Raw genomic sequence first — 23,510 nt, forward strand, 5'->3', positions numbered from 1 at the left:
ATCTGAACTGGGCAAATGTATTTGAGTGCGTTGTAGAGGCATCTCTAGCAGTCACTAAGAGGTACAGTACCCAAAAGTAGCCTCTGAGAGCCTTTATATAGGGCAGCGTGAGAACTATTACTAGACCACACCTGTAATCGATTACATATCTGCCTGAAACATAATTGCATGCAGAGCTTTGCAGCAATTCAACATTTATATATGTATTTTATTTTTTTTGGTCCGTGAGTATAAATAAAGCCAAGAACCCAATAGATCTTAAGAAGATTGGATAGGACAGTGTCAGACTCATAGTGAGTGTGATTCCTGTGACTTATAGAATGCAGGTTTTGCCTGTAAAGTACAGGATGGGCTATTATAAAAGAATGTAGATGCTCTTGTGTATGCCTGTTTTAGATGATGGGCCTTTTATGGGTTGGTTGCCATCTTAATTGAATTTTCCTCCTCTGATATGGTTCACTTAATGCAGCCTACATTTCACATTATGCACTTGGCTTTCCATTCCTAGGTGAAAGGTCAGGGATATAGAACTCAGCTCCCTAGCTTACAGATAGTCTCAAGCGCTTGATGCAATTTCAGCCTGACTCTTGCTTGTGGTTTTCCTGTCAACTCCGACAAGCTGTAGACAGTGGAATGCAGTGTAAAGTCACACGTGCTGGAAATACACTGGAGATTCTGCACACAGCACTCACAGACTGTATAGATGGTTATTGTGAGTCATGGGAGTGTGATAACTATTTTCTAATCCTTGTGTGGACCTATTATATCATTGCACACCTAGTCACTTAGGGCAGAAAGGATATCTTCAGCAGCGCTCTCTGGAGAACATACAGAGGAACAAACATGGTGGAGTGTGGTAAAGAGGAGAGGGGTCTGCATTGCATGCAATTACAAAAGTATTTAGGTCCAGGTGCTGGTTTGAAAACTGTAGAATGTTTATTGGGACAACCCCTTTAAGTATTACATTGAAATCAATGTGCTGTTAAGTGTATTCCTCCTTGGAGGGCTCTGAATGGAGGACGTCTCGCTAATCCCTTCTAGTAGAGTATTTGAAAATGGTTTTTAAGACCACTGTACCCATATGACCACTAAAGGATCACAAATTTTTATTGTTGAAAGAAAAGGGTTGCTGCTGCCAGAGACAATGCACACAATACATTATGCCCTGTCAGTACCATGCTCAGCCCCCTCTGATGTTACAGATCAAAGGGTATACAGAGCCCGCACATCATTCTCTGTCACTAGAAGCATCGAGGAGAGAGGGATGAAACATTTGCAACATTTGAGGGATAGATGAGGAGTCGTCATGTCGGGGGCTTTCATTTTATAACCAAGCAAAATGACAGCAGAATCGAGTTGGTTGGTATAAGCAATGGCACGGTTTCTTTTTTTGTATTCTTATTTTGCATTTTCTTGTTTCCTTTGCAGCTTCTTATATCTGTTTTTGACAACAGTATGAAGACCTATGGCGTGGTAGGAGAGCGATCCATTTGACTGGGAGAAGAGTGGCATGGACGGTTCATTAACTACCACTACCACATCCACCACTCCTCAGCTTCACACTCGCCTGACACCTGCTGCTATCGGGTATGTGTGCAAATCACTTCCCATATCACTGCATAGCTACCAGAAGTGCAGCTCAAGTGTTAGGGTGCATTCACACCACCGCGGTCCGCAAATTGCAGATCTACAATTATAGAAATCCCATTCTAGAAATGCAATAGGACATGCTCTATATTTTTTGCAGGGCCGCGGAACGGAACAACAGATGTGGACGGAAATCAATGGGTCCGCACCTGTTCCACAAAATTGCAGAACGGATGCGGACTCATTCATGCTGTCATCGTGTCGTGTCCACAACCATGCTGTCATCTGTATTTGCTGCTCATTTTTATTTTCTTAAAGGTGTTATCCAATTTATATATTTTTTTTAATGGGACACTGCTTTGGGTCTGGTAAAATTAATAATAATCATAATAAAAAAACCCTTACCTTAATCAGCCCCATGCGATCCAGCACCACTGCTCCTTCCTCTGCAGCAGCCTGAGATGTGTTGTTGTGGCTGCAGCAGTGACATTCCACATAATGCTGCAGCCAGTCAGTGGCCTCAGTGGTCTCGGGTCGTACACTGCTAAGGCCAGTGATTGTTTGCAGCACTATACATGACGTCACTGTCGCAGCCACAACAATATGCCACTGGAGGATGGCGTAGTGGTGCTGGATCTGGAGGAGGAGGAGGGTGAAGGTAAGGTAGGCATTTTTTTTACTCACAGACAGCAGTTTCCAATAATAAAAAAAATTACTTTAACAGTCGTATCACAAAAAGTGTTTTGTTTTTTAAGTCCACCCTTGCACGCCATTTTTTTTTTTTTTTTATCTTTCTAGGTCAAAATTTTTTATATATATTTTATAGCAGTTGGAGGTCGTTTTTTTTGAATGATACAATGATGCTATCACAAGAAGGACTTTATACTGTTTATATTCTGAACTTAAAGGGGTTGTGCAATGCTAGTGAATATTTGTAACTTCTTCTCCACATTTCCATTTATCTCCTCACACTGCAAAAGTGCTCAGAATCTGAACAATTAATCCTGATTTATCTGTTTAGAATTGCAAATGCCACTCCCGTCCATGGTGATCTACTGCGCGAGAACACAGACGAAGTGTTTCCTGATGAACAGCTCAGCGATGCGGAGAATGGTATCCCTATTATGGTTTCCCCTGAACGGATCCCAGGATCACCCAGTCATCAGCGTCCCCAGGAGAAGGACGTTTGGGAGGAGATGGATGCCAACAGGAATAAAGTTAAAATGGGACTCTGCAAGGTACTGAGACATTTGGAAATTAAAGGTTCTCCATATGCTATATAGATGCAGTAATATCTTGTATTTATTATACTTTAAATAATGTTCATGTTTCTTGAATTTTATCAATCTACCAGTATTAATCTGGCAGTATTTCTCAACTATCCTAAGCTAAGTATTCTCTACTCCTATTACACCCCCAAAGCTATAATCTTATATGTTATGCACCTATTAAAAGCACAGTATAAGGACCCCCATAAGACATAGCATGTGCTACCTGGAGTACACTTTTAGGACCTAGGCACTAGGTGGTACATAAATGGGTCCCTATAGCTGCACTTCCAACAGATCTCAGTCATTGGTTGTGGCGGTCACGTAACCTTTGTCAAACAGGAGGTTGACACAGGTAGCTATGGGACCAGCAGAGCAAGAGGGGGAGCGATGGAGCCAGAACCTAGAGGTGGGAATTGGTAAGTATGCTCACCACGCTGAGGAGTCTGAAAAAAGCAAAATAAAGATGGACAAAGTCCCTTTAAGGTATAATTTTTGGATTTATGTGGTTCTATTTTCATGATATATGGATATATATTTGTCCTCAGGCTGCTGCAGAAGAAGAACATAGTAATGGTCATGTAAATGGCATACATAATGCTCCAAGCCTGGGCTCTCCTGTGAGGGTTCGTTCAGAAATCACACAGTTAGATCGGGACGTTCCTCTTCTGCGTAAATTACGTACTATACACAGCTTCGAGCTAGAGAGGAGATTGACACTGGAATCAAAACCTGATGCTGACAAGTTTTTGGAGAACTGGTAAGGAATGGTTCTTTTTTTGTATGGCTCTTCATGTATTTCATGTCTTCTGCTTGGTTACATAAGGCATCATTTTGTTTTGTTACATGTTTTCTGTCCTTAAAGTGTTGAAAAGATCCAAAAGGAACCCAATGTCAAAGATTCACCAGCTGCTGATGGGTCTTCACCATCTCCTTCTCAACCAAGAAAGACCATTGTAGCCCCGACCAATGCTGACCATGTGTGGCACTATGATGATGAGTATATACCAGAAGGATCTAAGCCAGGGTCAGCCAGTTCCCCAGAGCACTTGGATGGTGTAGTTAGCAATGGATTTGTAGCAGTAAATCTGAGCTCCTGCCGGCAGGAGGTTGACTCTAAAGAATGGGTCATTGTGGATAAAGAGCGTGATTTAAAGGATTTTGCATCAAATGGGAATAAAGGTCAGAAGGTTACTGGAAGTCCATCAGAAGAGGAACCAGAGGTACTACAAGCGTTGGAAGAATCTCCTCAAGACGGACCTCCAAAACTGGCCTCATGGTTAGATAACAATAAGATAACAGATGCAGGGATTGAACTTGATATCCTGGTTACTTCAGGCCCTTGTATTGATAAACTGGATCCTATGTCAGGAGCTGCTGGCCAGCTGCTTCCAGCAACACCTACAAGCCCCATGGAAGCCCAAGCTGAAGGGGCTATCACACCGGTAAGGAATAGTTGTTCTTGTTTAATTAGGCAGTGCTATGATATTGCTGACGTATCCTCAGGATAGGTTATCGATATATCAGATTGGCGAGGGTCAGACTTCCGACACCTCCGCGATCAGCTGTTTGAAGGGGTCGTGGCGCTTAAGCAAGCTTTGTTCCACTGTTTAAAGGGGTATTCCCATCTGAGACAATGGGGCATATTGCTAAGATATGCTCCCATTGTCTGATTGGGACCAGCACCTGCACCGAGAACGGAGCGGGGTAGGTAGTGGCTGGAGGACCCCGGGTTTTACTGGGTCCGGCCGCCACCAAGTTCTCTCCCCATAGTACTGAATGGGAGCGCAGCGCGCTTGTGCGGCCTCCGCTCCCATTCATTTCTATGGAGCTGACGGAAATAGCCGAGCCAGTGCTCAACTATTTTCGGCGGCCCCGTAGATATGAATGGAGGGCGGCTGAGCAAGCGTGCTGCACTCCTATTCAGTACTATGGGGAGAGAGCTTGGTGGTGGCCGGACCCGGTGGTGCAGTGTGACTACAACTGCTCGTCACCTTCCCTCAAATGGGATGACCAGCTGTAACTATAATGCACTGATGCTACAAGCTAGATGGTGTGCAGTTAAAGAGGACGCAGAGCTCACATGAGCACCACAGCCCCTTCAAACCACTGATTGGCAAAGACCACCACCGATCTGAGGATAAGTCATAGCACTGCACAACCCCTTTTATCTGCTAGTCACACAGATGGCCTTCCGAAATGATAAATGCGTGTCATTTATTTACTGTGAAATGACTAGCATTCAGAAATATTATCATTTATTATGCTTTTTCCTAACCATGCTAGGTTTGCTTAACTAACGTCTGGGATTCTTTTCCGCAAATTTTGATCTTCAAAGCATTAGATGCCCACTTACGTATAGGCATGGCACTGTAACACCAAGGTACAGCTTTGTCTGAACCTTTGCCAGCATGCAACCAGTGCGTAGTGAAGTAACACTCCAGTATAGTGGTAAAGTATCAAATTCAGCTGAATAAAGTATATACATTTAATATTACATCAAACAGTGATGCTTGAAAGTTTGTGAACCCTTCAGAATTTTCTATATTTCTGCATGAATTTGACTTAACACTACATCGGATTTTCACACAAGTTCTAGAAGTAGATAAAGATAACCAAATCAAATAAATAATTAAAAAAATATTAGACTTGGTCATTTATTTATTAAGGAAAATGATCCAATATCAGTGTCAAAAGTATGTGAACCTTTGCTTTCAGTATCTGTGACCCCCTTGCGCAGCAATAACTGCAACTAAATGTTTCCAGTAATTGTTGATTTAGTCCTGCACATTGGCTTGGAGGAATGTTAGCCCATTCCTCTCTACAAAACAGCTTCAACTCTTACGCTGGGTTCAGACCTGAGCGTTCGGGATGGAGCGCGCGATTGTATGCGCGTTTACAATCGCGGCTCCGGAACAAGCGAACGCCCATTGTCCCGCGTTCCCGGAAGTCTATGTACGGGAACGCGTGACAAAACGCCCCAAAGAAGCTCCTGTACTTCTTGAGGCGTCGGGCGTTTTACATCACGATCGTACGCGCTGTAAAACGCTCAGGTGAGAACCATTCCCATAGGGAATCATTGGTTCTTGCCTGTTGAGCGTTTTACAGCTGTAAAACGCTCAGGTCTGAACCCAGCCTTATGAACTGCTCGCTTCAGGTCCTTCTGCAGCATTTCTATTGGACTAAGGTCAGGACATTGATTTGTTTGCCCAGAAAACTAACTTTTAAAATATGCAAATGAGCCTCTAGGTGCTATTGGGGCGTTGCTGCAGCACCTAGAGGCTCAGTCTCCTCACCGTTCGGCACGCCCATGTTGCTTTGATGGACATCTCTGCTCTGCGCCTTTGAAGCATAAAATCACGCGCCTGCGCCGTCCCGTTTAGTATTCAGCGCAGGCGCAGTGAGTGAAGGACGCTCGCCTGCTGCCGGCTGTCTTCACTTCCGGGGAGCTCTGTGACGTATTAGACGCAGGCGCAGTAAGGAAGCCGGCAGCAGGCGAGCGTCCTTCACTCACTGCGCCAAATACTAAACGGGACGGCGCAGGAGTGGGATTTTACTTTCAAAGCGCAGAGATGTCCATCAAAGCAACATGGGCATGCCGAACGGTGAGGAGACGGAGCCTCTAGGTGCTGCAGCAACGCCCCAATAGCACCTAGAGGCTCATTTGCATATCTTAAAAGTTAGTTTTCTTGGCGAACGGCGGCATGTATTTTTTTTTCGTTTTAATACTTGGAAAAAACTAAAAACCTTTGAAAAAAATAATTTTTTTCTTGTCATTGCCATATTCTGACGCCCATAACTTTTTTTTATAGTTATGTCTATGGACATGTGTGAGGGCTCATTTTTTGTGGGACAATCTGTAGTTTTGGCTAATATCATTTTGGGATATGTATGACTTTTTGATCACTTTATATATACAATTTCTGGGGAAGTAAAGTGATGCAAAAAATTGTGAATTGGCCATTTTTTCCCCGTTATGCCATTCACCGTATGGGATATTAATATTTTAATAGTACTGGTGATTTTGCACACGGCGATGCCCCTGATGTTATTTTTTTAATTGTTCTAATTTAGGTTTTGGAGATTTTTTATTTTCATTTTTTATATATTTTTCAAAACTGCAGCATTACTGTGGCTATTGCGCTCGCACCTGAGCGGGCACCATCTTTAAAGACCCCGGCATCCACAGTTATATGTACTGCGGTTGTTGGGAGGCCGTTAAATATATATATTTACTCAATAAATAAATGACCAAGTGTAATATTTTTGACACATTTGTTTGATTTGGTTATTTTTATCTACTTTTACAACTTGTGTGAAAATCTGATGTAGTTTTAGGTCAAATTTAGAAATTCTGAAGGGTTTACAAACTTCCACGCACCACTGTACATAATATACATCAATAATGTCACAAACTATTAGATCACAGATGACTTAAATTGACCCAATAAAGTATCTTCAAAGCACTATATAAGAGCTCATTTGGACGACCGTATATTTGTGTCCGCATCCGTTTTGCAATTCATTTCCATAGGGGCTGCAAAAGATGCACATCGTGTACTGTCCGCATCCGTACTTACGTTCTGCGGCCCCACAAAAAAAATATAGAACATGTCCTATTCTTGTCCGCAATTGCAGACCAGAATAGGCATTTCGATCATGGCGCTGGCTGCTCTATTAGGCAAAATGCTGAACACACATGGCCGGTATCCGTGTTTTGCTGATCCGCAATGTGTGGAACGCAGAACGGATACTGTCGTCTGAATGAGCCCTAAGCTTGTACATAGAGCTGGAGGTATCAGTGTGTACATGTGCCGACTGCCACTTTGTTCTCCAAGCCCTCTACTCCTTTTTGTGTTTCCTGACATTACATGGGAGCGCTGTCCATACAAATCCTCTAAGTATATACTTGTATAGCTTTGAATTAATAATACATTATGAATTGTTTCTTTGAAGATTGATTTACTACATGTGAATATATATAAATGCGCTACAATAGCTTCACTTTGCTTAAAATGCTTGTGCCACGTTTAGAAGTTCTCCCCTGTCTAAAAGGCGAAGGGATAACTAACTGTTTGTTGGGAGTCCGATCACTGGGACCCCCACCAGTCCCAAGAATGGGGGTCCTGTTCCCCTGATCTGATGGAGTGGCAATTTGGGCATGTGCCTGCTGCTCCATTCATTCTCTATGGGACTGCTGGAAATAGCAGAGTGCTGTACTCGCCTATCTCTAGTGGTCCCATAGAGAACGAATGGAGCAGCAGTGCTCTTCATCACATCAGGGGAACAGGACCCCCATTCTCAGTATCGGTGGGGGTCCTAGCGGTTGGACCCCCAGTGAAAAGTTAGTTATCCCCCAAATGTGGATAGAGATAACTTCCTCTTTAAAGAGGTTGTCCAAGTTAAAAATTCGTTTTTTAAAAGGTAGAGAACCCATTAGATTAGAGCGTTGCTTCTTTTTTCTGGCTATAGTGCCTTAAGGATTTAACTCGGCAGTTTTTCTTATAGCTTTGCTGCCACTTCTATATCTGAGCATCAAAAAACATGCATTATGCCTTATATTGAATGAAACTTTGAGCTTTGCTTCTTGTTTCAAGTAATCAGGAAGCCCCACTTCTGCTTCAGCCTGCACCATAGCTGGTACAAATGGAGCATGGTCCAGTTATCTGGACTCCATTGTACGTAATGCAGAATTTTGCAGTCTTTCTTTGCTTGCTGCGCATCCTCCGCTTCTGCCATGCTGGGTTCTGGCCCTTTGCATACATCGTTTAGTTTTATTTACTTCATTTTGTTTCCTCCCCCCTCACGTCATATTCACAGCTTGGTGCTTCTCACATCCTGTTATCCTCTACCTCAAGACCTGCTTGCAATCCCATGCGCTTCACAAGCCCCTGTACACCCCAGTCGAGCCGTTCAGAGTCTCCACACAAGAAAGAGATTGGCATCCCCAAGAGTCAGTCAGCTGAGAGTTGCTCTTCTTCCTCTCGTTCAGCCAGCCGCAGGAAGCTACCTGCCATTCCCCACGGTGCCACCAAGTATCCCAGTGTAATTCGAATATCAAAGTCCCAGGTGAATGAATGGATCTGTCCATAAAGTCCCTGTCACGTGTCTATCTATGTCAAAGTTTTTGTATCCTTATTATTAACTGTGAAACAGTGCTCTTGTTTAGTCTGTCAAAAAGGACACAAGAAGCCAAGTGGCAGAGAGCAGGATTATTCCAGATTCTCCTGGACGTATGGAACAAAGATTCCTCGAACAGCGAAAATTATTAACGTAGAAAGATTTCAGTAAGACGTTCAATAGATCATATGGGCTTAAACAAATTTTCTCATGAAATCAACCCCATCTGTCCAGATAGCTGCCCCGCCAACAGCTGAAGGCTGCGGATCCAGCTCCTGGAAACCTCGTCCATCAGCTGTAATTGCCAGAATTAAAATAAAAATGAGTCAGGGTTAGTCCCTAGAGAATGAAAGAGACAACAGGACTGGGGGTGGGGGGCCGCCAACAGGATAGGGATGCAAAAATTAGACACTAGAGGTAAGTATTTCCAATAAATAAAAAAAATATCTGAGGGCCCACAGGGTGCAGAAGGAGAAGGCAGTATTCACCAATAAACCAGTCCCCAAGCAGTAAGAGGAAGACCGCAATAAAGTGGAATATAGAAGAGATATATGGTGGCTCCAGCCCAGTCCACGTAGCTATAAGACAATTAATACTCCATCAGGGAGGGGAGTCGCTAGATAAAGCTCAAAACACTTGCAGATCCAGGGGTAGGCTGGCCATAGACCTCACCCTACAGGGAAATTTCCCGGTGGGCCGATGACCAGGGGGAGGCCTGAGCCTTCCTCACAGCCACCGGCCAGGTACTTAATGATCTGATGCTCTCAGCATTAATTATTGCAGGCACTTATGCACCTGGCCAGCAGTCGCAGATTTCCTCCTGAATTCAACTGTATCACCGGCCTCAAGACAGTGATACACTTGAATACTGCAGCGAGGGTGGTGGTATTTTGTGCTACACTGTGGTATTTGGTTCTGCAGGGGCGGTATTTTGTGCTTCAGTACAGTATTGCTGGCCCCACCTACTTGTGTTGCCCCGCCTTCTGTAAATTTAGGCTCTCCTACAACATGGGGCCCTTTTGTAGGTTTCCAGGGCTACTTTAAGCTCCTAGTCCACACCTGAGCAGACCCAGGGCCAAAGTTACCTGTAGATATCAAATACAAAGTGCTTTGTACCCGTTTCTGTTTTTATCCCCAAAACGCGTTGCACTTTCTCAGTAAATACATCTAAAGCAAGTAAAGTCCTATTGTACACCTTGAGACATGCTATGCATTCGATATCTACCGGCGACCTTGGCAGGGGATGAGTGGGTCTGCAAGTGTCTTGAGCTTCATCTTGCGACCCCTCCCCTTCCTGTTGGAGTATTTATTGTATGGTGGTTTATGGGCACGTGGATTGGGCTGGCGCCTTCGTGTATATCTTTTATAGTCTTCATCAGCTGTAATTGCCAAGGAAAGCTCCAGCCAACTATATAATCAGCTTGACGCAGTTACTGCAAGGAATATGTCTTATTACATTTCCTTCCCTCTCTTGCCTTCTATTAAAATGGATAGCAGAGCACGTTATACATGTATAGGTCCAACAGAGCGAGACCCCCTTTATGATGTGCCTTATCAGAGGTTTTCTTTATGGTACATCCTTTTAAAAATAATATTATATATTTTTTGCCCATTAAAACCAGATACAGAGGGGTTTTACTTCAGCTCATGCCTATGAAGACAAAACCTGTCTGGATAAGAGCTTATTAACATTCTGTTTTTTGGCCAGGGAGTATTATCTGGCCTATAATACTCTATAGGCCAACTTGGTGGTCTCCACAAGGCGAAACTTAATTTCCACAGAACCAGATACTGACGCACATTTTTCTTTCTAATCTGGTTAAAAAATGTATTGCATTTTTTTTATTATTATTATTATTATAATAGGCGCAGCCATCTTGCGCCAGTTGCTATTAACACCAATCATACACATGCTTTGCAGCAGCCACATAGACCATAGGATTATATCGACTGACGGTGACTCATTGACTTCTATGGGTAGACTGCGTGACTTGTTCAGGGGTCATTGTGCAGGGAGGGTGAAGAGGTGAGTTGTGACAATCGCTTATTGTGAATGGTGGATCTTGTGACAGTACTGCACATGTGCCACAAACTAGTGCGGTTCACCCGGAAGAGGAGAAAGGACAGGGGCAAGAGCCTAACTGCTGTTGAACATGTGCAGTACTGTCATTGATGCTGATGCCTAGAGAAGAGAAACCGCTGCTCATGCTTCATGCTTGGTCCCGGACTACCAATCTGTGGAAATACTTTGTGGTAGAATGGAGATGACAAATTCCCTTTTAAAGGGAATGTGTCATCAGAAAATGACCTATATTTTAAATCATGTTTTTATGTTTAACATATTTTTAAAGATGTTATTTTTAATTTTCCATGCCAATATCTATAGTTAAACAAAACCTATACAATCTTTTAGTTTTCCCACTGGCCACTGAGCCACTTCTTGGTCTGTACAGATAATATTAATTCAGTTATCTGCTTATCTGAAATTCTAATCCTGCCTGTAATGATACCACCTTTGTGTACAGATACGACTAGATCCACCATTCACAACAGGTGATTGTCAGAGCTGATCTATTCTTTCCTTGTACAATGACTTCTGCACAGGTCACAGAGCATGCCTAGGAAACTCTCTCATAGAAGTCATAGGAGGTCCCCATGGACCATGGGGCTGCCATAAGACAATTTTCCGAATGCTTTCTAAATGCTGTTAAGAACAGCTGAGGGAGGATGGCCGCCCTCATAATCATGTTCAGGAAATAGAATAAACAAGAAAAATCTGCAATCAGAAAATAAAAATAGATATAAAACAGAATAAAAAAGGAGATGTGCTGTATCTGGTTTTAAAAGGTAGATTTAAAAAGGATCTGTCCCCTCTCCGGACCTGTCTGTTTTAGTAACTACTTGCATTCCCCATGTCATAACCATTCTGGAGCATCTATTCTTATGACTCTATGATGTGGCATTCCTCTAACTGCATTTGAGTGAATTACCAGCAGTCTGTAATGCAGGTCCACATGGGTGTTACCAGTTGGAAGGGTGTGTCCCTGCCCAGTCTGACACTGGCAGCACTGATTGGATAATGTCAGACCGTGCAGGGACACGCCCCCAACTGGTAACACCTAGATTAACCTTTATTGCAGACTACTAGTGCAACAAAATAGATAATTAAAAGAAAAAGGCAGCTCTCACCTGTTTCTCCTGCCAGAGCACGGATAGGAAGCCTGGACGCGGCTGATGCAAAACTGAAGAAAAGAGAGAACATCCAGCTCTCGATAACAGGGAATCCTTTATTCACAGCAGTATAAAAACTTCCACATACGCAGGGCAGTCAAATCTACGCGTTTTCGGACCTTTACATGCTGGTCCTTACTAATTATAAAGGATGAATAAAGGATTCCCTGTCGTCAAGAGCTGGATTTTCTCTCTTTTCTTCACTGGTGCAACAAAGTCATAAGAATAGATGTTCCAGAATGGTTATGACATGGGGGATGCAAGTAGTTACTAAAACAGACATGTCAGGAGAAGGGACGGGTCCTCCGCTGGAGGTGACATTGAATTCTGCCCTTACTGAGAATGCCAACCTAGGGTTATTGAGGAGCTCTATAGTCTTATTTGGAAATTAAATGGGGAAAAAAGTTTCTTTACCTCCTTTTAATATGATCACAAATACTAAAGAGAAAAATAAATGAAAAAATGTACATCTAAAAGGAGAAGTAAAATAAAAGTGTATGTAACAAACCTGTTTACTGGAGTAGCCCTGTACTGTGCCTTTAGTTGTTGTCGTCTTTATTTTAATGCATGTTTTATACAAAGTGTCTGTTTCACCTCTGTTATCAATCTGTCTAAGCTATACCTTTTAGGCAAATTAATTAACTTTATATTTAAAGCAACCCTCCGGTTGAAGAAAAAAAAAAAAAATCACTAACTAGAGAACAAACAGAACACTTACCTGGTGCCCTCCTTTAAAGGGGTTGTCAGAATTATAGAAAGACTCATGCTACCCCTGTAAACAGCCTAAAGTAACAAGTGACACTCGCCTGTTTTCTCCTCTGCTTCTTCCTGCGCTGCACTCTGGTCCTCAACTTTTCTCTTTTTTTGGGGGGGGGAATGGCTGCAGTGATTACATTCTGTGCACAGAGGTCACCACTGCAGCCAGTCACTGTCCTCAGCAGAGATGTCCCTTGCACGGCTGAGGCCAGCAATTAACTGCAGTGGCGACTTGTGCACGGAGCATAACTGCTGCAAGCAAGAAAATTATGTCAGCAGCGGGAGAATCGAAGCACAGCAAGCCAAAAAATAGCAGAGAAAACAGGTGACTATCTATTCATTTTTTATTTTAGGCATGTTTACAGGGGTTGATCAAGTTTTTATATAACTCAGACAGTCCCTTTTAATCTTTTCAGCTGCAGATCCGACAATTCCAGGGCTCCTCTTCTTGCATCCAAGATGGCGGCATAGTTTCTCAGACTATTTGGTGAAAACTGTGCATTTGGTAGCCCAAGAAACTTCCTGCTGCCTTTGGAATTGCCAGCACTGCTCATGTGAGCAATGCTGGCCCATCTAAGGGTAGGGCTGGACAAGTAAGGGTACTTTCGCACTAGCGTTTTTCTTTTCCGGCATAGAGTTCCGTCACAGGAGCTCAATACCGGAAAAGATCTGATCAGGCATATCCCTATGCATTCTGAATGGAGAGAAATCCTTTCGGGACGCATCAGGATGTCTTCAGTTCAGTCATCTTGACTGATCAGGCAAAAGATAAAACCGCAGCATGCTACAGTTTTATCTCTGGCGAAAAGAAATGGACTTGCCGGAATGCCGGGCATTTTTCCCTATAGGAATGTATTGGTGCTGGATCCGGCATTCAAAATACCAGAATGTCGGATCCGGCAGACCGGTAAAAATGTGAAAACAGATACAAGATGGATCAGTCTGTCCGCATGACAAGCGGAGAGACGGATATGTTCTTGCAATGCATTTGTGAGACTGATCCGCATCCGGATGCGTCTCACAAATGCTTTCAGTCACATCCAGATCGGCGGATCCGGCAGGCAGTTCCGACGACGGAATTGCCTGCCGGATCACACTGCCGCAAGTGTGAAAATAGCCTAAGTATCATGGGCTACCTACAGTGGTACAGCTTGGAAGTTTGTGAACCCTTTTCTATAGAATTTTATTCTATCTAATAGATTTTTCTATATTTCTGCATACATTTGACCTACAACTAGATGAGATGTTCACACAAGCCCTAAAAGTACAGATAAGCAAATCAAACCAGTCAAAAATATTAGGCATGGTCGTTTATTTATTGAGGAAAATGATCCGATACCACATGCCTGTGAGTGGCAAACGTATGTGAACCTTTAGGATTAGCAGATAATTTAAAGGTTAAATTAGAATCCAATGTTTTCATCGATGGGATGACAATCGGATGTGAGTGCGCTATTTTTTTTATTTATTAAAAAAAATAGGGCTCTATCAAAGTCTGATCTTCACAACACCTTTATGGAACTGTATTATGGCTCAAACAAAATCGTTTTCTTAAGCCCTCAGAAGAAGAGTTGTTGATGCTCATTAGACTGGAAACGGTTACATAACCATCTCTAAAGAGTTTGGACTCCACCAATCCACAGTCAGACAGATTGTGTACAAGTGGAGGTAATTCAAGATCATTATTACCCTCCTCAGGAGTAGTCGACCAACAAAGATCACTCCAAGGATTGGAACAATGTTTTGTGGACGGATGAGACCAAAATATAAATTTTTGTTTGGAGAAAGGAAACCATTGCATTCCAGCATAAAAACCTCATCCCATCTGTTAAACATGGTGGTGGTAGTCTCATGGGTTGGGCGTGTTTTGCTCCATTTGGGCCAGGATGGCTTAAAATTATTGATGGAACAAAGAATTATGAATTACCAGTAAATTCTAAATAAAAAATTCAGGACATCTGTCCGTGAGCTGAATTTTAAGAGTACATGTGCCATGCAACAAAACAGAGTCCCTAAGCACACAAGTTGTTGTACCAAAGAATGGTTAAAGTTGAAAAAAGTTGAAGCTTTTAGAATGGCCAAATCAAAGTCCTGACCTTAATCCAATAGAAATATTGTGGAAGGACCTGAAGTGAGTAGTTCAAGGGAGGAAACCCATCAATATAAGGTTCACATACTTTTGCTACTCACAGGCTTGTGATATTGGATCGTTTCCCTTAATAAGTAAATGACCAAGTCTAATATTTTAGACTCATTTGATCAATTTGAGTATCTTTATCTACTTTTAGGATTTGTGAGAAAATCTGAAGTGGTTTTAATTTATGCAGAAATATAGAAAAATCTGAAGGATTTTATGTGTCAGGTAGTCTGAGAAGTGGTGTGGCCATTTTGGATGGCAGAAGAGGAGCCTGGGAATTGGTATATCTAAAAAGCAGGGCACCATATAAGTGATCAGTTTTTTTTGTGAACCAGAGGGTATGCTACCTGCATACAGACTGCTAAACTGCTCTGTTAGATAGAACTGAAGCAAAGAAAACTTAAAATATATGAAGCAAATGCACTCATTGATTTAATCACTTATTTGACCACGTTTGTACATTTAGATGACGATTCCTCGACCTTCTGTTACATCAACCCAGTCTGCTTCAGAAAGCTTCCCTTGTGGACCACACTTAGAGAAAAGAGATCGGGACTCCAATGTTTTAGAAATGCTATCACCACATGAGAATCCAACAAGATATAGTACCATAGAAGATCTAATTTTATCTGGTACTAACAAAGGAAACCTGGCATTAGATTTAGACCAATGTGGTCAGAACAAAGCAAGTGGCAAAGCCATAGACCCAGGAGATAAAGACTTGGTGAATGGTTATGATCTAATGCCAAATGAGAAGAAAAGCATAGAGGCTCCAGTACGCTCTCATTCAGGCTCTTTAGTTGAGGGCAAATCTGAACAAAACCATAGTTTTCATCCTCCTAGGCTTTCTCCTGGACAGTATAAAATCTCTGACGGTGTAATGACTGATATTTATGAATCCGCAAAGACCAGGACTTGCTCTGTGCCAAATGAACACTTAGATCTTCAAGAAATAAAGTTGGAAGCAGATTTGAATCCACAAAACGTTGATGTGGCAGTGCCTACAGCAACCTCCCTTGAAAAGGTTCAGCAAAATGGGTATCACAAAGATAAAAATACAGTATCTGCTAATTGCTGTCCAGAATCCAGCTTGTCCATGTTACTTGATCAAGTTAGCGATAAGGATCAAAATAATGTTAACAATGGACAACAGTTGGACCTAAGTGATGGCTCTCAACAGTCTAAAAAGAACCACACAAAATCATCTCTTCCAACTAGACATAGCAGGATTCCTGTTTTGGCCCCAGAGGTTGATTCTGCATCAGAATCGTCCTCTCCAATCTCTGCAAAGGAGAAGCTTTTTCTGAAAAAGGCTCACCAGACAGACCTTGCCAGGCTCTTAATGGAAAAACGACAGATTAAGTCATTTTTCGGTGACTTCTCAAGTGCCTCTGACAAGTCTCTGGAAGAAAAGACCTCACCACCAGCTGTACGTTTATCTGAGGAAGAAGTCTTCTTCATTCCCAGAACAGTGTCTGATTCTAACGTCCGGCAGTCTGACGATGGATCTGTAACATCTCACAGTCCCCAGTCTAGAAGGAGTAAGATCCCTCGTCCTGTGTCTTGGACAAGTAATGATCAGATCAGCAGTGCCCCTTCAACACCTTTCCTTCCAAGACCACCACCAGGAAAACCACCCACAAGACCAGGAGTGGAGGCACGGTAAGAGAAACTGCAATAATACATTCATTTCCGTAACATTATTGGTTTCATGAAGATAACTATTGAGTGCACACTGAAGCTACTACATTATGCCAATATTTCTAGTTCCAGAAAAGGTAGAGAGCTACAAGATGACCATGTAGATATAGATTGGCAGGGGTTGTATGCAATGTGAAGAGATGGGCAACAACCAAGGTCCTAATATAGTATTTGCATGGTGAAGGTCCCAGTTGGGGCTCTGTCCAGTTGACCCCAATAGGTAACCCAAGTAGAGCTAAAGGACAGAACTTAATGCAGTGTGGAAATGTTATTCTAGCTGAAAATAATTGAATGAAAGGACCCAGAATTAAAGGGCTCATCTCAGATATTGATAACATATTGCCTCCTCTGGGAGATGCTCCTATCTCCAGAATGGGCCCCCCAAAGTGAAGGAGAGCACACTGTGCATGCTCCCTATTCATCACTATCGGAGTTCTGAAAACATCCGAGCGAGCATGCAACCAAGGCCATCACTCCATTCACCGCTATGGGACTGCCGGAAGTAGCCAAGCCAGTATTTGCCTATTTTCAGAACTTTATTAATGGTGAATGGAAGTTGGCCACGCATGCTCGGCTTCCCTCCGTTGACATCAGTAGCCCCCGTTCTGGAGATAAGAGTGAGTCCTGTAGGTGGAACACGCACCAATCTAACATTGATGGCTATCCTAGTACTATGCCATAAATGTTTGAGATGGGAAAACCCCTTTAACTGCAGAGTGATTTTGGATTTGTGACATCAATGACCTGTAGTACATTAATTGACACTGTTTTTAATATGATAATTAGAAATATTGCGATAATAAGATTGCTTGGACCATTGCGAATACAAGTTTTTACTTAAACTTTTTTTTGTTGTTGTCTTCTGTCTCATAGCATACGAAGGTACAAGGTTTTGGGAAGCGGTAACTCTGATTCAGACCTGCTGTCCCGTCTTGCCCAGATTATTCAGAAAGGGTCTCAAAGACAACGCAGTTCTTCCCAGTCCAAAAGCCCAGGTTCACCCCACAGCCCCAAAACTCCTCCCAAGAGTCCTGCTGTTCCACGACGGAGCCCAAGTGCTTCCCCACGCAGCTCTTCCTTACCCCGCACCAATAGCACTTCTTCATCAAGAGCAGGAAGGCCCCATCATCATGACCCTAAAAGTTCATCTCCGTATGTGGGCCGGAGCAAATCTCCACCTACTCTGTCTGGTTCTTCTTCTTCAAGACGGTCCTGTCAACAGGATCATTGCTGCAGCAAACAAAGTAAGAACTTATCCAAGGGACCAGGTGGCACTCACCACTCTACGGGGAGTAAAACCAGCCGTGGAAAACCCTCTGTTCGAGAGGTGAAAGTATCTAGTAAACTGAGCAGATAGTAACTAGGCTATGCCGCCTGAATGAATTTACCCATCCTCGTGTAATGCATGTTATGTATGTCATTGTATATTTCAAAAGAAAATCCAAATCAGTGTTGGTTTTATGTTCCAAAAAAAAGACTTGAAAACCCTTCGATATGTCATTGTAACGGGAGGAATGTCTAAGTAACCATTCCAGGTTTGGTCTTTAGTAATGGGAAACAATCCGATGAGGACAGGAGTGGTAGAGGTTAGTGGAGTTGCAGCCCACTCTGTTGCTGCTGGGTCCACCATTGATGTTCAGTTGAGACAACGGTTAATAGGACCATGCAGAGGTCTGAACAGAAGTTTTTTACCTTCTGAAACTTGCCAACTAACATCGTATTGAGATACTGTATGCGCAAAGTGCTGAATATGTCTATGTAATGTATGAGACCAGATATGTAAAATAGTGAATATGCTGCATAAACCGAAGCGGAGAACCTTCGATTGTCAGGCACTTGTTCAACTAAGGTCGTCTCTTCATAGGTTCTTCTCTCCTCTCATTTCTTTCAAGTTACCCTACATTTTCCATGATATTTTCCTATGTTATAGGTGTATGGTCACTTTTAATTGGCAGTACTGGGATCTGTTCACCAAGTGTTTGAGGGTTCCGTTGGAATTTCAAGCTTTCCCCCATTTTTGATGGTCTGTAGTACTATTCTTTCCATTTAAAAATACTGCAAGCCTGACTGACCTCCTTGAAGTCAGTGGGGTTCGTCTTTGTCAGAAATCCGATCAATCACAGCTTTGTGGCTTCTGTTCTCCATGGGGTTCGTGTAAACAGCTCTACTTTGAGGAACTACAGATTCATCAGGAGAAGGTTTTTTTTTAATATATTTTTTTTAGGCAAATAGTGCCAATATCTGATGTTTTACATGCACTGCCACTGTGTTACATCAATTCAGATGTTTGAAGTGTTCATGTAGGTTGGATGCTCCTGGTACCCTTAAACGGGTCCCCTGAATTGTATAACCCCCTTACTATAGGATTAGAGGTTACAGGGAGAAAGATGTAGCGATTGGGACCATCTTTTCCCTAGAGACCGAATATGCTGTATACCGTATAAGGTTTTTCACCTGAAGAAGGTTGGTAAGCAAAATTGAGTCTGACAAATACAATAAAGGGCTTTTGTGGGCTCCATATTTTGACACCGCATCACCACAAATCAGCTGCCGGTGCTGGAAGCACAACTCCATTGAAAGTGCAGTGGTCGTGGCGGGTTACTGCAGCTCAGCACCGATTCAAGTGAAACCCTTTAAAGGGGTTGTCCAGTTCTTTAAAAAAATACCTTTTTTTTTTTTTTGGCAGGAATTATCGTAAAATCTCAAAATAACACGTACTCCTCTATTTCACCCCCAGCTGTTCCAATCTTCCCTGTTTGTTTGACTGCAGCAATAACATTCCAGTGTACTCTATAGTACCTCAGCAGCCAGTCAGCGGCCTCAGTGGTCATGTGCCATATACTGCTGAAGCCGCTGATTTGCTACAGCGGTGTCAGGGTATAGGGGTAAGAAGATGACATCAAGGTTGCAGTGGCAGGTAGGTCTGGAAAACGGGCGCTAGAAAAAGGGAAATGGGCGAGTGTGTGTTCTATTATTATTTTATGACAATTCCTGCCGGGGGGGGGGGGGGGGGGAGACGTTTTTACTTTTGTAAATTATTGGACAACCCCTTTAAAGGTGTTATGCAGGATTAGGAAAACATGACTCTTTTCTACCAAAACAGTGACACATATGTCCACAGGTCATATACGGTATTGCAGCTCAGCTCCATGGATTTGAGCACAATACCAGACAGAACCGATGAACTGGGTTTGGAAGAAGGTAGCCATTTTTTTAATTTATTTTTTTATCCCGCACAACACCTATAAAGTTGTCATGAATTGAAGGGGTTCTCTGGTGTATAAAACTCATTTTAATGAGTACTGAAATGACGGTACAGCAAAATTCCTTTAACCCAGCATCAACTGGACCTAATAAGTGCTGAATTGTCAGAAGGTCGTAAAATAATATATATTAGACTCGAGGGTAGAGAACCTTCGGGGGGAAAAAATCTAGAATATCAGGTCCCACATTTACTAGCTTAATTGCACCCAGATTTTGTTGTAAAATGTCCCAAAATTTGACACATTTCTGATGCATAATGTCACATCAGGTTTTAGACCTATTTATGAAGCATAATCCACTGTGCCTTGCTTACCGAGGGGGTATGATTTAGCGGGAAAGAGGTTGTGAAATAGTGGAAAGGGTATGGCCTAAGATGCGACACTGTGCACCAAAATTTTGTGCCAAGAGTTTGGTCAACTGATGTGGTGTATACGCAAAACTGTTAAAGGGGTTATCCCATGAATAATAAAAAAAATGAAAATCATACATAATCTAGTACACGACAACCTCTTTCTAACAAAGCTAGAACCAGCCCTGTACCTCACATGGATCCAGAGATCTCCCCATTCCTTGCTCCAATTGTTCTGCTAGATTTATTTCAAGCTGGCAACATAGGGGCCATGTCCTTTCTCGGGGGTGTGTCCTTTCTGCTGCAGCTTGTGGCAGTTGAAGGATGGGACTGAGCATGTGCTTCCATCTCAGTGAGCAGGACAGAGAAGTTAGAAAAAGAGCAAACAGCAGGTGGCGCTATAGAGATAGATTTCATTGAATAATTCAGTAACTATACTAAATTACATGAAATTATAAAAGTATTCAGATCCAGGTGCTGGTTTTAAAACTGTAGAATGTTTTTTGTGGGATATCCCCTTCAAGCTGTGCGCAAAGTCATCCTCCACTGTGATAAATTTGGTGCATCTTTAGACTGTTCAGTCTTAGCTTAGTAAGGATCCATTCACACGTCCGCGATTTCGTTACGCACGATGTGCTGCCCGTATCCGGAATTGTGGACCCGCAATTCAGTTCCCGACAAAAATAGAACATGTCCTATTCTTGTCCGCAATTGGGGACAAGATTAGGCATTTTCTATTAAGTGCCGGCGATGTGCGGTCCGCAAAATGCGGAACGCACATCGCCGATGTCAGTGTTTTGCGGATCCGTGGACGTGTGAATGGACCCTTAAGCTGCTCTACAGTCTGCACTTTTTTTTTTTTTCTCTGGGATTTTAATATTGATGATCTATCCTCAGTATAGATCATAAATAGAGATGAGCGAATTTCATATTTTGAAATTCGTTCACACTTCGTTTGGTGGTAAAAGCAGAATTGCGTTAATGGATTCCAGTTACCAGCGGACCATAATGCAATTCTATAACGGAATGCCTTTAGAGGCATTCCGTCATAAAAGAAGTCTATGGGCTGCATAACGGATCCGTCCCGTTTGCGTTATGCATTGGAGTCCTCTCCGGACGGTTCCGTTACGCAGGCCATAGACTTCTGTTATAAAGGAATGCCTCTAAAGGCATTCCGTTATGCATTCCGTCATAGAATTGCGTGGTAACGGAATCTATAACGCAATTCTGCTTTTACCACCAAACGATAACCTGAAATTCGCTCATCTTTAATCATAAATATTAGATCAGTGGGGGTCTGACACCCCTGCCAATCAGCTGTATGAAGTGGCCACGGTACTTGGTGAACACTTAGGCCTCTTCCCAGGCCAGTGACGTCATGTTCGTCCTATTCAAGTGAATGGGGCTCAGCTGCAATACCACAGCACAGCCACTATCCAGTGGATGGCGCTGTGCTTGGAAAGCTGTAAGGAGGCTGTGGCGCTCACCAGAGCTCAATCAGCTGATCAGCTGGGGTTTTGGGAGTTGGACCGCCGTCGATCTCATATTGATGACCTATCCTCAGAAAAATCCCGGAGAACCCCTTTAATTTGCAATTGGATTATCGGTTGTCGGATTAGTGGACTTTTCCTGTACTCATTCCACAAGGTTTTTTCCTTGAAGCGGCATCAGTTGCACTTGGTGGAGGTGGCGCTAATCTTTTGAGATTTTTTTATTTATTATTATTTCAGACCAAACCATCACAGTTACAGTATTTTAACATTTAGTTTTTTATTTTTGTATTTTTTTTGTTCAGACTCTAAAGTGGATTCCCCTTGCAGGTTTATGTTGATTGTTGTGACTCTTGAAAGCTACTGATAGTCTAGGTTCAGTGATGGCTAACCTCTGGCACTCCAGCTGTGGTGAAACTACGACTCCCAGCATGCTCCATTCATTTCTGTGGAGCTCTGAGAAACGCCAAGCAAGTGTGCGTCTTGGGAGTTGTAGTTCCACCACAGCTGGAGTGCCGGAGGTTAGCCATCACTGGACAAAGGAGCTTAGTGATGGCTCTGCATGCTGGTGGTGCTAGAAACCGTGAAGTGGTTGCCCAAACACCTGAGCCGGCTCGGGACCATGACGAGAGGCGATGGCATCACTCGATGTTCTGCAGGGGCACATACATTGAATGTATGTTTGTATACGCCTATATACCCACAGGCATTTTTGTGTATGCAGTTTATTGCATGATGCTTTGACTTAAAAAAAAAAAACTAATTATATTGCAAAAAAAAAAAAAAACACTGTCCGCTTCTTGCATCACGATGCCTTGTGGCTTTTTTTGCTACACAGATGGCTTATTTAGGGTATACAAGGGAAATTTTATTTTTCTTAAAGGACTCCTTTTACTTGCGTGTTATCCTATTGTAGCCATGAGCTTTTAACCTCTGCTGTGCTGGAGGAACCTTGCTGTTGTCTATAGCACCGCAGGGGAGGGTTAACGCAGGTGACATCTAAGTCCGGGTTTTATAGCTGTCCTATCCTGAACAAGCTGCAACCTTATCCCCGTATCTTTGTATTATACTGTACAGTAGGTCCTGTCACTTATTCCTGCATGTCCTAATATGAAATTATATTCTATATAAATATTTATAAATATATATGTAAAAAAAATATATATATGTACGGTACGGCAAAGACATATCGCATACTCATTCTACGTTTGTAGACTGGAGACAGTATCACCTCCTTTTTACTTTTGCGTGCCTGAAAAAAAAAAAAAAAAGTTTCAGCCTTTGGTCTCAATGTACAAGCAAATACTTTCTCGGCGTGGCGAATTTTTTTAATCTCATATTGCCTCTAAAACGATTCTAGCGACTCAACTGCAAATGCGAAGGGTTGGCCATAGTCTTGAATTTGTTTTGTCTATATGTTCATGTTCTAATCTTCTCCATTTGTTTTATTTAATAATATTTATAACTTAATTGTTTCTTGAATGCTATATACTATATACTCTAACAGTGTTCTTACGGTATGTTACACATAGAAATGCCAGCGCTTCTACCGTAGATTGCCCGGCTTAGATTGACATATTTCTCCATACCACCCAAATTAGAGCGTG

General features: G+C 42.6%; 1 protein-coding gene across 1 annotated transcript in view; it reads left to right on the top strand.

Moving 5' to 3' along the window:
• The window catches only part of TTBK2 (tau tubulin kinase 2), a 100,865-nt gene extending 81,122 nt beyond the window's left edge, over positions 1 to 19,743 (top strand). The window contains 8 exon segments of the mRNA XM_044272173.1: positions 1,429 to 1,476; positions 1,478 to 1,587; positions 2,609 to 2,825; positions 3,404 to 3,615; positions 3,721 to 4,300; positions 8,676 to 8,924; positions 15,566 to 16,761; positions 17,674 to 19,743. Of these exon segments, the coding sequence (XP_044128108.1) occupies positions 1,429 to 1,476; positions 1,478 to 1,587; positions 2,609 to 2,825; positions 3,404 to 3,615; positions 3,721 to 4,300; positions 8,676 to 8,924; positions 15,566 to 16,761; positions 17,674 to 18,157 (3,096 nt within the window). The 3' untranslated portion in view covers positions 18,158 to 19,743.
• The last annotated feature ends 3,767 nt before the right edge of the window (positions 19,744 to 23,510 follow it).

The sequence above is a fragment of the Bufo gargarizans genome, chromosome 11 (genome assembly GCF_014858855.1).
Source record: "Bufo gargarizans isolate SCDJY-AF-19 chromosome 11, ASM1485885v1, whole genome shotgun sequence".
NCBI classification, from domain to species: Eukaryota; Metazoa; Chordata; class Amphibia; order Anura; family Bufonidae; genus Bufo; species Bufo gargarizans.